General features: G+C 35.6%; 1 protein-coding gene across 1 annotated transcript in view; it reads left to right on the forward strand.

Moving 5' to 3' along the window:
* Positions 1 to 893: 893 nt before the first annotated feature.
* LOC106468460 (band 7 protein AGAP004871-like) overlaps positions 894 to 15,078 on the forward strand; it is an 18,334-nt gene continuing 4,149 nt past the window's right edge. The window contains exons 1-5 of the mRNA XM_013928886.2: positions 894 to 1,293; positions 2,186 to 2,289; positions 3,194 to 3,266; positions 4,766 to 4,848; positions 7,403 to 7,662. Of these exons, the coding sequence (XP_013784340.1) occupies positions 1,206 to 1,293; positions 2,186 to 2,289; positions 3,194 to 3,266; positions 4,766 to 4,848; positions 7,403 to 7,662 (608 nt within the window). The 5' untranslated portion in view covers positions 894 to 1,205. The remainder of the gene's footprint in view (positions 1,294 to 2,185; positions 2,290 to 3,193; positions 3,267 to 4,765; positions 4,849 to 7,402; positions 7,663 to 15,078) is intronic.

Genomic DNA, 15,078 nt, shown 5'->3' on the forward strand with positions numbered 1-15,078 from the left:
TTCTCCCACCATAACAAAAAAAAAAAATGTTTTCGCAATATTAACCATATAGACCTTTAACATTCTGACACGGCTATCCCTGATTTAGAACTGCTGATAAGAGAAAATACAACAACTAGCAGCACCCACCTCGCCACCTACACAGAGGGATTAGCTGTGACGATTATAAGGTCCTCACAACTGAATTTGTGGAGCGTGTTTAGTGACATACCGTAACTCGAACCTTAGACCTAACGATCCATAGCCAGGCGACTATCCACAAGGCTATGCTCGGCTTTTTTTTGTGTGTGTAATATATTAAAGAAATTAGTTTGTGAACTATGAACAAACCGATGTTTTTATTGTTCTTGTATGTTTATTTATTAGTGGTTAAAATTCATTATTTATTAATTATATTTATTACAATATTTGGGAACAGAATATTTTCTACGTTTCTAGCGAATTTTGTTTGTTTTCACGCAGCTCTGCACAACAGACTATCTGGTCCGTAAAAGCCGCGAGGATCGAACCTTGAGTTTCAGCATTATAAACCCTCAACTTTACCGTTGAGACGCGGTGGATATTTAAAATACGATCTTACAAAACATAGACAGAATAGTTTTTTTAATAAAATGTGAAGTGAAATTTTAAAACGTTCTCCATGACACGCGGTAACATGTAGTAGTAATAAGAACAATCAGAACAAACAGTCCGTGTTTCCAATGTACACACCCCGGAACCTTGCTCAGAGTTTTTCTATAGTTCGGGTCACGTGGATGAGGGCTGAACATAACCAATCACGTGACAGTGGTGCTTCAAGTAACGACATATCACACCCTTCATCGTCCTTCTGGGTCATTTGTAGCAACATCAAGCTATACGAAAAATTATCTCAATTCGTGCTATTAATAACAATACTTCGGAATATGTGACGTATTGCACGTGAAAACGTTCTTTTTTTTTTTAAACATAATTTTACTTACACGCCATCTGCTCTTTGTGCAACAACGCTATTGGTTGTGCAATAGCTGGCATGGTCAGTTAAATAACTAAATTAGTTGAGTAAACATGTCTCGATGGCATGACGGCTGAAATTCATCTCCCAAATAATAAGTTACCTAGTTCCTAAAAGAAACACTGGCGGCTCAATGAGCGAGATCCACCCAGTCTACTTTTTTCTTCTTAACTGGCACTTTACAACAAGAAGATAGCTAGCTGAAAAGCCTATGTCAACTCATCGCGCGTTTTTCACTATGGAGAATTCCGATAAATATGGTCGCACAAACCTGAATCCCACTGGATACAGCGTGAATGGTGAGATTCTTAAGCCTGTTTTGAAAATACGAGGACTGTAACTAGTTCAAAACTACATAATGATTTCATCTTGTTAAGTGCATTTTAAAGTCTCGTATTTTTTTTAGTCGTCACACTTTTAATTGATGTGCTTATTTAAAGAGAAAATGTTTAATTGGTGTGCTTATTTAAAGGGGAAACGTTTAGCTGATGTGCTTATTTAAAGGGGAAACGTTCAGCTGATGTGCTTATTTAAAGAGAAAATGTTTAATTGGTGTGCTTATTTAAAGAGAAAACGTTTAATTGGTGTGCTTATTTAAAGGGAAACGTTTAGTTGATGTACGTATTTACAATAGAAACGTTTAGTTGATGTACGTATTTACAACAGAAACGTTTAGTTGATGTACGTATTTACAACAGAAACGTTTAGTTGATGTACGTATTTACTACAGAAACGTTTAGTTGATGTACGTATTTACAACAGAAACGTTTAGTTGATGTACGTATTTACAACAGAAACGTTTAGTTGATGTACGTATTTACTACAGAAACGTTTAGTTGATGTACGTATTTACAACAGAAACGTTTAGATGATGTACGTATTCAGTTTTTATTTTAGGTTTTTCTCTATATTAGTGTTACATATTGGTAATCACATCCTCACTAGATATGAGTTTAATTTAATTCAACGTTTCATTAAGGCTGTGGGGACTGGGTATGAGGTGTTGTCACGGTTACTAGGCTATTGATTGATTTTTCTATATATTTGTTGGTGTATTTCTAATCAAATAATGTGAATTTAAGATCGGTATCAAATACCTTGTTTTTTGATTTTATTTTTACTTTAGTTTACTTTTATGACGTGGAATATGAATGAAAATAAACTAACGTGATGATTACATTTCTTTAACAGCTAGTTCTGGGGAAAGTCCAGGGATTTGTGCTTATATTCTTACAGCATTATCTATATTATTGTTAATCGTCACCTTTCCGTTTTCATTGATACTTTGTGTAAAGGTAAGATAATCTAAAGCACTGTGAGTTTTATTTGATCTGTACAGTTTTTTATGAAAGCCAAAATTTGGATAAACTTCGTCTTTTATTTACAAATTAAAGCAGTGTAGTAAGTTACCCAAATCTGGATAAACTTCGTCTGTTGTTTACAAATTAAAACAGTATAATAAGTTACCAAAATTTGGATAAACTTCGTCTGTTGTTTACAAATTAAAACAGTGTAGTAAGTTACCCAAATCTGGATAAACTTCGTCTTTTATTTACAAATTAAAACAGTATAATAAGTTACCAAAATTTGGATAAACTTCGTCTGTTGTTTACAAATTAAAACAGTGTAGTAAGTTACCAAAATCTGGATAAAATTCGTCTTTTACTTACAAATTAAAACAGTGTAGTAAGTTACCAAAATCTGGATAAACTTCGTCTTTTATTTACAAATTAAAACAGTGTAGTAAGTTACCAAAATCTGGATAAAATTCGTCTTTTACTTACAAATTAAAACAGTGTAGTAAGTTACCAAAATCTGGATAAACTTTATTTACCGTATTTTAAAACAGTATTTATTGTGACTGTCTTCTGTTTTATTTACAAATTAAAACAGTGTAGTAAGTTACCAAAATCTGGATAAACTTTATTTACCGTATTTTAAAACAGTATTTATTGTGACTGTCTTCTGTTTTATTTACAAATTAAAGAAGTACAGAAACTAACTAGGTGCCTTCAGAAAAGGTATGATTCCATATTGTAATTATAGAAATATACGAATATTATTAAGTGCTTTGATACAGTTACAGTTCTTCTATTACGTAGAGAAATGATTGTTTTGTTACTTGATCTAACTCGAGTGGTCTGTCCGTCTACAGTTCTATGTAATCATCTGTTTTTGACATTTACCTTTAATAACTAGATCGTTCAGGAGTATCAGAGAGTTGTGGTTTTTCGCCTTGGTAGAATACAGCGTGACGGGGCCAAGGGTGCAGGTAAATGTTTATATTTTCATATATTTAGATACAAACTTTCTATTTCAGACACAAACATATATATATATATATATAAGCAAAACACACTTAGTAACTATGGTTATATGAAATATAATTATTTTAATACGCGTTTAAAAAATTAAATGCCCCTATAACTTAAATAGTGCCATATTCGGTTTGTTTGTTGAATTTCGTTTTTCGTTACATGAGAGCTATCTGCGCTAGCCGTCCCTAATTTAGCAGTGTAAGACTAGAGAGAAGGCAACTAGTCATCACCACCCACCGCCAACTCTTGGGCTACTCTTTTACCAACTAATAGTGGGATTGACCGTCACATTATAACGCCCCCACGGCTGAAAGGGCGAGCATATTTGGTGTGACGAGGATTCGAATCCGCGACCCTCGGATTGTAAGTCGAGTGCCTTAACCACCTGGCCATGCCAGGCCCTTGTTGAATTTTGTGCAAAGCTACTCGAGAGCTATTTGCACTAGGCATCCCTGATGTAGAAGTGAGACGCAGCTAACCGTTGGGCTACTCTTTACCAACGAATAATGGAATTGGCCGTCACATTATAATGCCTCCATGGCTGAAAGAGCGGGAATGTTCGGTGAAGGCAGTCGAATCCACGACTCATGGATTGCGAGTCGAGCGCCCTAACACCAAGCCACGTCAGGCCCAATATTCGGAACAGCATATCGAGAAACTTTACACACATTAAGAATTATACAAAGAAAAAATTTAGCCAAAACATAATTTTGTTTAACAGTCATCTACTGATCATTACAGATTTAATACATTCGAATACCATGATATATGAAAAGCAAGATGGTTGAAACAATTAATTGTAAAATTGATAAGAAAAAGTATATAAATCGCACATATGTATGTACAAAACGATAGCGATAAGTACGATCGGTGGTGTCTATCTTCCAAAAAATCCAAGGTGACTTTTGTAATTGTAAACATTTCCAAATGTAGTTTAACGTAACGACTGCGCCCTTTGTATCATACTCGGCCTGTTGAGTCCTGGTATTGAACGAAAGGTCTCGTCGGCACTGGATATGACAATTCTTCTTTACTTTCGCTCATAAGTTCTGAGAACTTTATAGATTTGTTTGTTTGTCTTGAAGTTGAGCACAAAGCAACACAATGGTGTGAAATTCAAAAACAAACAAACAAATTTATTATCCTTTACCTACTAGGCCGGCACTCACCAATTATATCTAATATAAAAGTCATATTTACATACACAGTATTACAGTATAGATAAGCGGTTTTTGTATTTATTGTATCTTAAAACCAGGAATATACTTCCTTCTACTCCTAGTACTATGATTTCCATTACAGCCACAAGTTAAGCATTTTCTCGTGGTTTTCTTCCAGACAATTGTCTACTGAATTGTAAGTTGTCAATTATACTAATATTTTTGGCTGTGCTCCTTAGACAACGATTTCTGACATAAAGATTGTTATTTGACCGAGTCTTTCCATTTTCTAGGTATCTTCTTTATCATCCCTTGCATCGATACCTATCACAAAGTTGACCTAAGAACAGTGTCCTTTGATGTTCCCCCACAAGAGGTGAGTATATCGTTGTACTAGCAAAGACACCGGTCAATGCCAGGCTTTAAACGTAATGCTATAAGAGGGGCATGGGCCGCCTCTTCCACTATTTTGAACCATAGCACAAGAACCGTTTGTCCGTGCATTAAACATCACTTTCGTTTGACGTCGGCTTCACGTATTTTATTACCGACTACAGACACTATGTCGCTAAGACGGTCTACTTAGCCAGAAAAGTAAAATCAGACTAAATGTAGCACTCCAAGAGCGAAGGTTGATAGAAAACAACTGCAGGCTGCAGTGTGAATACCCCCTACATGTGCACACATATGTATATAATACGATTTTTATACGATTTTTAAAAGCTGACAAACTAAGTGACATCATTGCTAGGTTTGCTTTACGTGTTTAATGAACATGTTAATTATAGATTTACTTTCCTACAAGTTCACCACATCTACGAAAACTGTTTATTAAGAGGATTTGTTTGTTTGTAGTTAAGCACAAAGCATTGTAAGTCCGCAGACATACCGCTGTGCCACTGGAGGGGGGGGGGGGGTATTAAGAGGCAGCACCATAATAAAATTTTAATGTTGTAAAATATACGTTACCAACAGATACAGAGAATATACATTTTATACAGTAGTCTTCACAAGTTCACCACATCCACGAAAACTGTTTATTAAGAGGCTTTGTTTGTTTGTAGTTAAGCACAAAGCATTGTAAGTCCGCAGACATACCGCTGTGCCACTGGGGGGGGGGTATTAAGAGGCAGCGCCATAATTCAGTTTTAACTTTGTAAAATATACGTTACCAACAGATACAGAGAATATGAATTCTATACAGTTGTCTTCACTGTTGTTGTTGTTGTATACTCAAATAGTGTCATAGTATCACTGGCGTTTCACGAGCTTTAACCAATAGACCCACGTGGCCTGTCTACAGATGTAGCAGGATAATTCCAGCTATGTATTTTCAGAGACTTGTTAAGTTTATTTTGATAAGTATTCAAATGAAACATTTACTGAATTGCGAAAATCTATTAATTGACGAAATCTTATTACTGCTATTTTAAGACTGAAAAATATGCATACCTACGAACATTCTAATTTTTCTCCAAGCTTATTCTATTCTGACATTTTAAGATCTAGAAATTGACTGTGCAGGAGGAGGAGGTTACCTCAACAACATTTTAAACATCTTGAGTGTAATTTCTCTTGTTTTCCATGAACATATTTAGAAATGTTTTTTGTTTGGTATAAGCGCAAAAGTACGTTATGGGCTATCTGCACTGTGCCCACTAAGGGGATTGAACCTCGAATTTTAGCGTTATAAATCTATAAACTTACTGTTAATTCACCAGGGAGGGGGGATTACGTCTTTTAACTCAAAGCTAGAGAATGGGCTATCAGTGCTCTGCCGGGGAATCGAACCTGAACAGTTTCAGGAATTCGTTTAATGTAAGAAGTCTTAACTGGAATAAACAATTAGTCCTAACCACTATCAACATACGAGTTTTAATACTCGTGTCAGAAAAAGTTAGGCCTGGCATGTGGCATGGCCTGGTGGTTAGGGCGCTTAACTCCAATCTGATGGTCCAACCAAACATGCTCGCCCTTTCAGTCATAGGGGAGTTATAACATCCCATTTTTCGTTGGTAAAGAGTAGCCCAAGGTTTGGCGGTGGGTGGTGTTGACTGGGCTGCCTCTAGTCTCTTTTTGCTAAATCATGGACAGCTAGTGCAAATAGCACTCGTGTAGCTTTGCGCGAAATTCAGAACAAACCAAATCAGAAAATGTTGAATTTAACTGAAAACACATTAAAGAGTAGGGGGCGCCACTGGTCTGCCTCGGATCCAAATTATATGGAAAAATATTTTTTTTTGGTTTTTGAGAGCTTAGAAACCAGGAAAACGTAAACGATAATTTAATGCAAAAATCACATAACACATAAATGCGTATACGAAGTCTATTTCAGTAACTGCAAAGCGAAAAAATTATCTTAAATTTGAAGTGGCTTCTGGTTAAATTTAACAAAATGTACACTTCTCGGTTTTTATCTAGGATTTACAACCTCTTATTGAATCGAAAAAAAATAATAGGACAAAAATAATACATTTAGACATAGCACAGTGGCTAGTGTTTTGACGTTTAATAATGTTTGATTGCTATAAGAATGTTCTTGCTTTAACTCTCTACTGCCTTATAACGCTAAAAATTGGGTTTCCATACCCGCTGAGAGCAGAATCTACAGATAGTCCATTGTGTAGTTTTTTGCCTAACAACAAAAAGACTAGAATCCGGGTTTCGATACCCGTGGTGGGCAGAACACAGATAGCCCATTGTGTAGCTTTGTGCTTAATTACAAAAACAAAACAAAACAAAATATTTTTATTTATTTATGGACCTTAAAAATAGACAAAACAAAAATGTAAATGTTGATTTACACTCATAATTGGTTAATTGAAAATTCCGTGTTTAATCTGTGAACTCGTTCTGCGTCTTTAGGCTTAATGTGGGTAAAAGTTATCAACTGGATTTAAAATAAACTAGAATATTTCCTTTCTCTGTAGATTCTTACAAAGGACTCCGTAACAGTAGCAGTTGAAGCTGTAGTTTACTACCGTATTAAAGATGCTACTATTTCTGTAACGAATGTCGAGGATCACGGCTGTTCGACGCGCTACCTAGCGGCAACCACACTTAGGAATTTTCTGGGAAGCAAAACTTTATCTGAAATTCTCTCCGAGAGAGAGAGCATTAGTCACGTGATGCAGGCTACTTTGGACGAAGGCACAGACCCCTGGGGAGTTAAAGTTGAACGAGTAGAGATGTGAGTATCGCAGTCTTTAACGGATTTTATAACGCGCGGGTTCAAGAAGTACTGATTTAACATTCATTTTAGAAGCCTGTATTTCACTGTTCTTTCTTAAAGGTTACTTGTTACTATACCAGGCATGGGGTAGTAGTTAGTGTGCAGGACCGAGGGTCTCTAGTTCATGTCTCGTTGTTGCAAAAGTGCGCTCCTCACTGTGGGACCATGCGTGCGTTATAAGAGTGACAATTAAATTCTAGTATTCGATTAGAGTGGCTCAAGAATTAGCGATGTGACGCCCAGTGGCTTAGTGGTAAGCTTGAGGGTTTATAACACTGGCATTTAGGGTTCGATGTTTGGGATTAACAATAAATAGGCCGACAAATAGTTGTCGATGGTTACCGTTGACTACCTACTTAATTTCTAGTCTTATCAGTCCAGAGTTAGTGGCGACTAGTACAGATAGTCCTAGCGAAGCGTCCTGTTAGTATCCGAAACAAAACCCACCAACAAATATTTAGGTAAAAAAAAGTATTTAAACACTTTTACGGTTTTAATAACTGATAAATAATATACATTTTTGTTTATTTTAGGTTAAACTTAATATCGTTTAAACCTCGAAGAACACTTGTTATTTAGCTCATTAGCAGGAACCCTATCACCTATATACAGGATGTCTGGGAATTACGTTTTAAAGATTAGTCACACAAGTATGTAATCTTGTTAACATAAAATCCTGATCGTTGTATTACTACACAATGTTTTGTTAAAACTGTGCGACTACGTGGAGTGTATATTATGGAAGTGAAACTGAATCCTAAAGTATATATTTATGCGCATGTGTGTAGTGAAACATCTAAGCGCATGCGTATAGTGCATCTGGAAATATACTATACCACCTATCGGACATGATATTTTGATCGTTTTTCTTTGTGCGTGTCTGTTAGATACGAACCATGTATTAATATTTTATTTTTACTATCATGAACAAGCTTTTTTTCTTTATTTTTTAACTTTTCGTTGAGTTGGATATTTTATTAAATAATAATTATTTGGTGAAAGATGCATGTTCTTCATTGATGTGGGTTTTTATCTTATATTTATTTTGTTCACTTTGTGTTAGTTTGAAATGTGATTAGATATATTATTTATATATGTATAGTTATGTGTTGTCCTTTATCAGAAATGTTGCATTCCGAGTCTTATAACTCATTAAGCCCTCCAGTGGCTCAGCGGTAAGTCTGAAGGCTTATAACGCTAAAAACCGGGTTTCGATACCCATGGTGGACACAGTACAGATAGCCCATCGTGTAGCTTATGCACTTAACAACAAACAAACCAGGCGATAATATACCGCGCACACACACACACAAACTCGCGCACACACACACACAAACTCTTCTATAGTCAGCATTGAATACTAAGAGAAACTGTAGTGTTATAGGGAAAAATTCTTTACGCTGATTATTCTCTATAGATGTCGCCAATGGTTCTTATTCTTCGTTTATTGTAAAAATAAAAATTTGCAATTTGAATGAATGGCTGGTGTAGTTTTAACAGCAGTAGAAATAATGTTATTATGAGTGTAAACTGGTTTTTGAACTTCTGACCTGGAACCAAAAGACAGAACAATGTGATCCGGTTAGTTTTCGGATCGTTTTAGCCGTTCAATTTTGTAGTCTGCGTAGAGACCAATCACGTATTCTTATCACTAATAATAATAATAAAAAAAAGACACAATTTTGCCGCCTGTCACGTACGATACGTGTAAGGTGTTGATACGTGTGAATGACGCAGAAAATGTTCGTGCAGGAAATTTCGACCAGTTCTGTAGGTAAATCGAGCTTATTCAGAAGGAGACATTTCTACCAGGCGTGTATGTCCGAGATGTTGCTACAAATTATGCAGATTCAACCAAACGTAAAAGGGAAGACGTTTCTCAACACTAGGTTTTATAAAACCAGTTAAAATAAACAAACAAAGAATAGCGTATTTACCAAACAAGTTTATGTGTCACCTCCTTGGTGTATTTCACGAGAACCAAGGGCGTCGCGTGGAATAACAATGGTTGGGAGCTCAAGATCTGACCCGAGTTTCTGTGGTTGATTGTTCTTGACGGGAAGTGCAATTTAGCAGCCAATCAGAGCTTGAGCTGATGATATTGAAGACATTTTATGAACCATGGAACGGAAATGCGGTGGGTAATTAAATATATCAAACACTGAGGTATAGTTTTCGATAAATGTAGTAAAACGAAGAATTACGGTCGTCATTTATTGATATTTCTCACTCAAATATCTCTGAAGAAAACACAAGATCAAACCTTAATTATCGTATGAATTTACCGTATATTGCCCCTAATTAACGCCCCCTCTCTATTTATTGCCTCCCCCCGGTATTCTTTATAAAGCTTACCTTGTGTGACAGCAATAGCAATCTAACATATAATCCACTTTTATTACCGTAATTGTGATTTGAAAAAAAAAGAAGAAAAACACACACACACACTTGTTGCATTGAAATCAATAAATCAAATGTGAAAAATAGAATCAGGAACTGAACAACTGCTATAATTAACGCCCCTTTGCAACGCCCCCGGGGACGTTAATTAGGAGCAATACGGTATATCATTAAGATCTAAGAATATTTTGGTGTTTAACAATAAAAACAAGCCCCCCAGTGGCACAGCGGTATGTCTGCGGACTTACAACGCTAGAAACCGGGTTTCGATACCCGTGGTGGGCAGAGCACAGATAGCCCTTGTGTAGCTTTGAGCATAATTAAAAACAAACAAACAATAAAAACATGTTCAACAAATGAAATGGTATAGATATATTTTCATTATAGTATTATGTTTAGAACTTTAATGCTCAATTAAGTTCACTGTAGGATATATTGGCTCAAATTTGCTAGGTTGAGGAGGACAAAAAATGAGTTTTACTTCAAAAAACACCTTGTTTAGATGTTTGAAGTTTCCATGGTACATGTTTAAATTAATATTTCTTACATATAAAAAACATTGTTACCTGAAAGTTCAAATTTTTTAACCCCTCTAGTGATTTTTGAAAGTACAGTTTTACCGTTCGACTCTGAGGGGCGAGGATTCGAATCCCCGTCACCGAACATGCTCGCCCTTTCAGGCGTTGGGGCGTCATAATGTTACAATCAATCCCACTATTCGTTGGTAAAAGAATAACCCAAGGATTGGTAGTGGACTAGGTACGGTTGCGCAGATAACCATCGTGTAGCTTTGCGCGAAATTCTAAACAAAACAAACAAAGCAACTTCAACTTCCTCCTAAAACAAAGATGGCATTTTTCTTGATGACATATTTAGAAACTTGTAAAACACTTCATTTCTTGTGGGGGTTTTGATTTAAGTTGCTGTTCGCAAAAAAATAACAGTTTGCTTCAAATTTTATTCCAATTCGATCATAATTTTGTTGTTTCTAGCAAGTTTTTTCTTTAAATATTCTACAAAACAAAAGTAAAAACAGGCGTTTGTCACAGATTATCTGAGTCACTGAGATGGTTTACTCTTTCATTTAAAAACATTGTTTTTCCCGTAAGCAATAAAACTACTTTAAGTTTTAGGCTTAAAAGTTGAAGCAAAGAAAAAAACATTGTAGTTGTACATCGACGTATTCTGTAAGTAGCGTTTCTATAAGCTCTGTGTGTCGTTTTTGAATGATGTGTAAATTCCACATATACGGTATTGTAAGGGTTTATCACTAGTCGATAGAATCGAGAAAGGCTTAACTACTGGTTACTGGATTAAAGTTTAAAACTTTGCTTTTAAGGCAGCTTTTATTTAAACTAGCTGAGGGTACCCGTTAAAGAAGTAAAAATTGTATAACAGACGTTAGATAATGCTCTTCTACCTTCTTTCTTTTGTTATTAAACCCGTAAGGCCCTCATTAGATGCTAATTGCATACTCTGCTTTGTAGAAGGTAATAATTGACTTATTTAACTGATTAAGTACTCGTGTCTCTAAATTCAAAGCGAAAAGCCTATAAAAAAAGTGGAAATGTACCCTATTTTCGAGGATTTTAATCTTTCTCCTCGGGCAACGATCTTAAAATAAAAAAAACAAACCACGTACACCACCGTCAGTTAGTTTCCAGTTCTCAGACAACCAAATTTCGGTAATCGAGCCAGCCAACTCTGAGTGATGGATGCTAACACACACACACACACACACACTCTTGATGGATCATCCTTATAGTAAGATGTTTTGTCAGTCACCCACAAATACTCATTTTGTGATGTGTACAGTATTTTGTATTTTAACCCTTATAATGCATTTAATTTGATATTTATCACTTTATTGCTAGCATTCTTGAATTATTATTATCATTATTAGTGGTTTTTTTTGTATTTATAAATACACATTAGATTCACTTTATTTTAATCATAATTACTTATTTCTCCGAAAGGTGGCCGAAGGCCGCATGGAGGGGTCTCCTGTTTTAACCTCTCACACCACTATATAGAAGTGTTTTGTTTGTCAGTCAGGCACTAAAATGACGTCACATAAGGGACACTTAACGTTGCAATTTGTACTGTCGTAACATCAGTAAAACGTGCGCATGCCATGAATCACGAGAAGAATTATGCATTCTGTAGGCTTCAACACAGCATGACATATGAACTTTAAAAACGAGAAATAGAAATATTTGTTTCTCTTAATTTCGGTTTTATTTCGGAGACCCTGTGGAAGTACACTTTAGTACATTAGCCCTAAATTTATTCCATGTGTTTATAAATCCTGAACTGTTTGGAATCTGAAATTCTTAAATATTTACATCGTCTTAGTTTTGATTTAAACATTCTCACAATGTTATGTGTTTCTAATACCTTGTTATTGAGATTCTCAAATTCACTTGGTCTCCCGGTAGCTATTTGTTGGAAAAAAATGAAGTAATCAGAAAACCTGTATATCTTTCTGGCCACTGAATCTGTAAAAACCTATATGCTCATAATACTACCGCGGTAAATCTGAAGGCTTATAAACGCTAAAAGTCAGGTTTCGATACCCGTGGTGGTAGCTTTGCGCTTAACAACACATCAACACCCATTTGATTTAGTGTCGAAAGCATACATTTTTAAATAAGTATCCACTCGTGAAAAATTAGCTCTGTCTTTTATGTTCATTTTTACATAACTTTATAAGTATCATTACATTTATTTTAATTATGTGACTTTAAGAAGTTAGCTTTTTTTATCAGCAACTTCACAATTCTTACTCATTTGGCCTGTTTGTTTTTCCTAACATGTAACTTGAATAATGTTTACATTTCTGTCATGATTTATTGGTTTTAACAATAATTTATATCTCATCTTTAGAGATCATTGAACATCATCCTTCAGTTCTTTGAAATAAAAACTATTGTATTAAAATATACGCCCGCCCCCCCAATGTCACAGCGGTATGTCTGCGGACTTGCAACGCTAGATCCGGGTTTCGATACCCGTGGTGGGCCGAGCACAGACAGCCCATTGTGTAGCTTTGCGCTTAATTACAAACAATTACAATAAATATATATATATTTATATAAAAAGAATTGTAACTTTCGATTTATCGTTCAAAGATAAAGAAACGAAGAGGGAAACAATTATAACTAACTGTGATGTCTGTCTGTCTTGAACAGTTGGTATAGTATTTTTTTTCTCTCTCTCTCTCTTTTCTTAGTTTCTTACTTTGTTCATCTTTGTTTTCCTGAATTATCTAATGTGGTAGGACGAATTAAAGCTTTTTGTTTGAAAATTTCAATAGAGTTATTGCAGAATTGTAATATGTCGAGCCCTGTCGGAAATGTGTTAAGTTTTCTATAATCTCTGAGTGTCATTTTTTTTTGTATGGTAGTTTCGTATAAAGGCTAACCTAGACCTTGCTAAGACACAATACTGATGGATACGATATATATGTATGAAAAGCCGTTTTTACCCCAAAACCTAAAGCAGGTTCTGAAAGACAACGAGAAATGGTAAATGAAGGCTTTATCAAAATCTGGAATGGGTCTTACATATTTCTTTGACCCGGCATGGCCAGGTGGTTAGGGCGCTCGACTCGCAATCTGCGGGTCGCGAGTTCGAATCAAACATGCTCGCCCTTTCAGCCATGGGGGCGTTATGTGACGGTCAATCTCACTATTCATTGATAAACGAGTAGCCCAAGAGTTGGCGGTGGGTGGTGATGACTAGCTGCCTTCCCTCTAGTCTTACACTGCTAAATTAGGGACGGCTAGCGCAGATAGCCCTCGTGTAGCTTTGCGGGAAATTCATAACAAACAAAAAACGTATTTCTTTATTTTAGAATATGACCAAGGTTAATTGATACAGTTTTTACTAAAGAAGCGGTGAGATAAATTATGCATTATATAATGTAAAAAATGTCGGGCTCTGTCCGATATGTGAGTACTAATAAACAGCAACATCGGGACAAGAGACGAAGCATCGTTTCATTTTCGTTGACAGGACGAAATTTAGATTTATATCTTCCTCAAACTTGAATGATCAGTTCGAGATAGCGTCATTAACATTAAGAATGAACCATTAACATTTATGAAGTTATGAACATTCTTATAGATTACGTATATCGTATTCAGTTCGCTGGAATTCTGAATTTAATTTAATAAAAATTTTGACAGACTGGCGTTAGGCTATAACATGCTTATACTATTCTACTTCACGAGCTGACCCTGCTTAACACATATAAAGTATTACAGTAATACGTTTTTACAGTCCCACCTCCAGCTTTTCTTAATGTGGGGGTGGGGGGTGAGTCATATAAGGAGGCCAATTCTAAAATAAATCTAGAATTAATTTAGTAGACGGCATTTGTTTGGTGGGGGTGGGGGGAGTGACATTTCACTATCACCCCTAGCTACGGCTCTTGTAAGTAATTTACTACATGACATATTTTATACACAAAAGTGATAACTGTTTTAAAAATAATTAACCAGTAGTTTTGGGTGAAGTTAACCTGGGCCTTACTCAATCACGATACTAATGAAGACAGTAGTTAGCTCGTTGTGTGAAAGGGAAATCTAATAAGAGTTAAATCATATATAATATGTGTGAAAGAAAACTGTTACTCCAAAACCTGAAACAGGTTCTGAAAGTCCACAAGAAATTGCGAACTAAGGTTTTATCAAAATTTGGTACGAGTTTTAGGTGGCATGATATTTATTTATTTTAGAATATAAGAAAGGGTAATTGATAAAGTTTTTACTTAAAAGCTGTGAGGGCTTGAAATAATAAGTAGTTTTTCCCCTAAAACTTGACAGAGATACTACTTGTCAACTGTAGACGAAAGATACACTATTCTAGTACTTGGTGTGAATATTATTTGACGATAAGACGCGAGAGATCTTCCAGATAATATCTAATGTTGGATCTCAATAAAACCGAAACGAATTTACGCACAAAGGA

The sequence above is a fragment of the Limulus polyphemus genome, unplaced genomic scaffold (assembly GCF_000517525.1).
Source record: "Limulus polyphemus unplaced genomic scaffold, Limulus_polyphemus-2.1.2 Scaffold3013, whole genome shotgun sequence".
Classification (NCBI taxonomy): domain Eukaryota; kingdom Metazoa; phylum Arthropoda; class Merostomata; order Xiphosura; family Limulidae; genus Limulus; species Limulus polyphemus.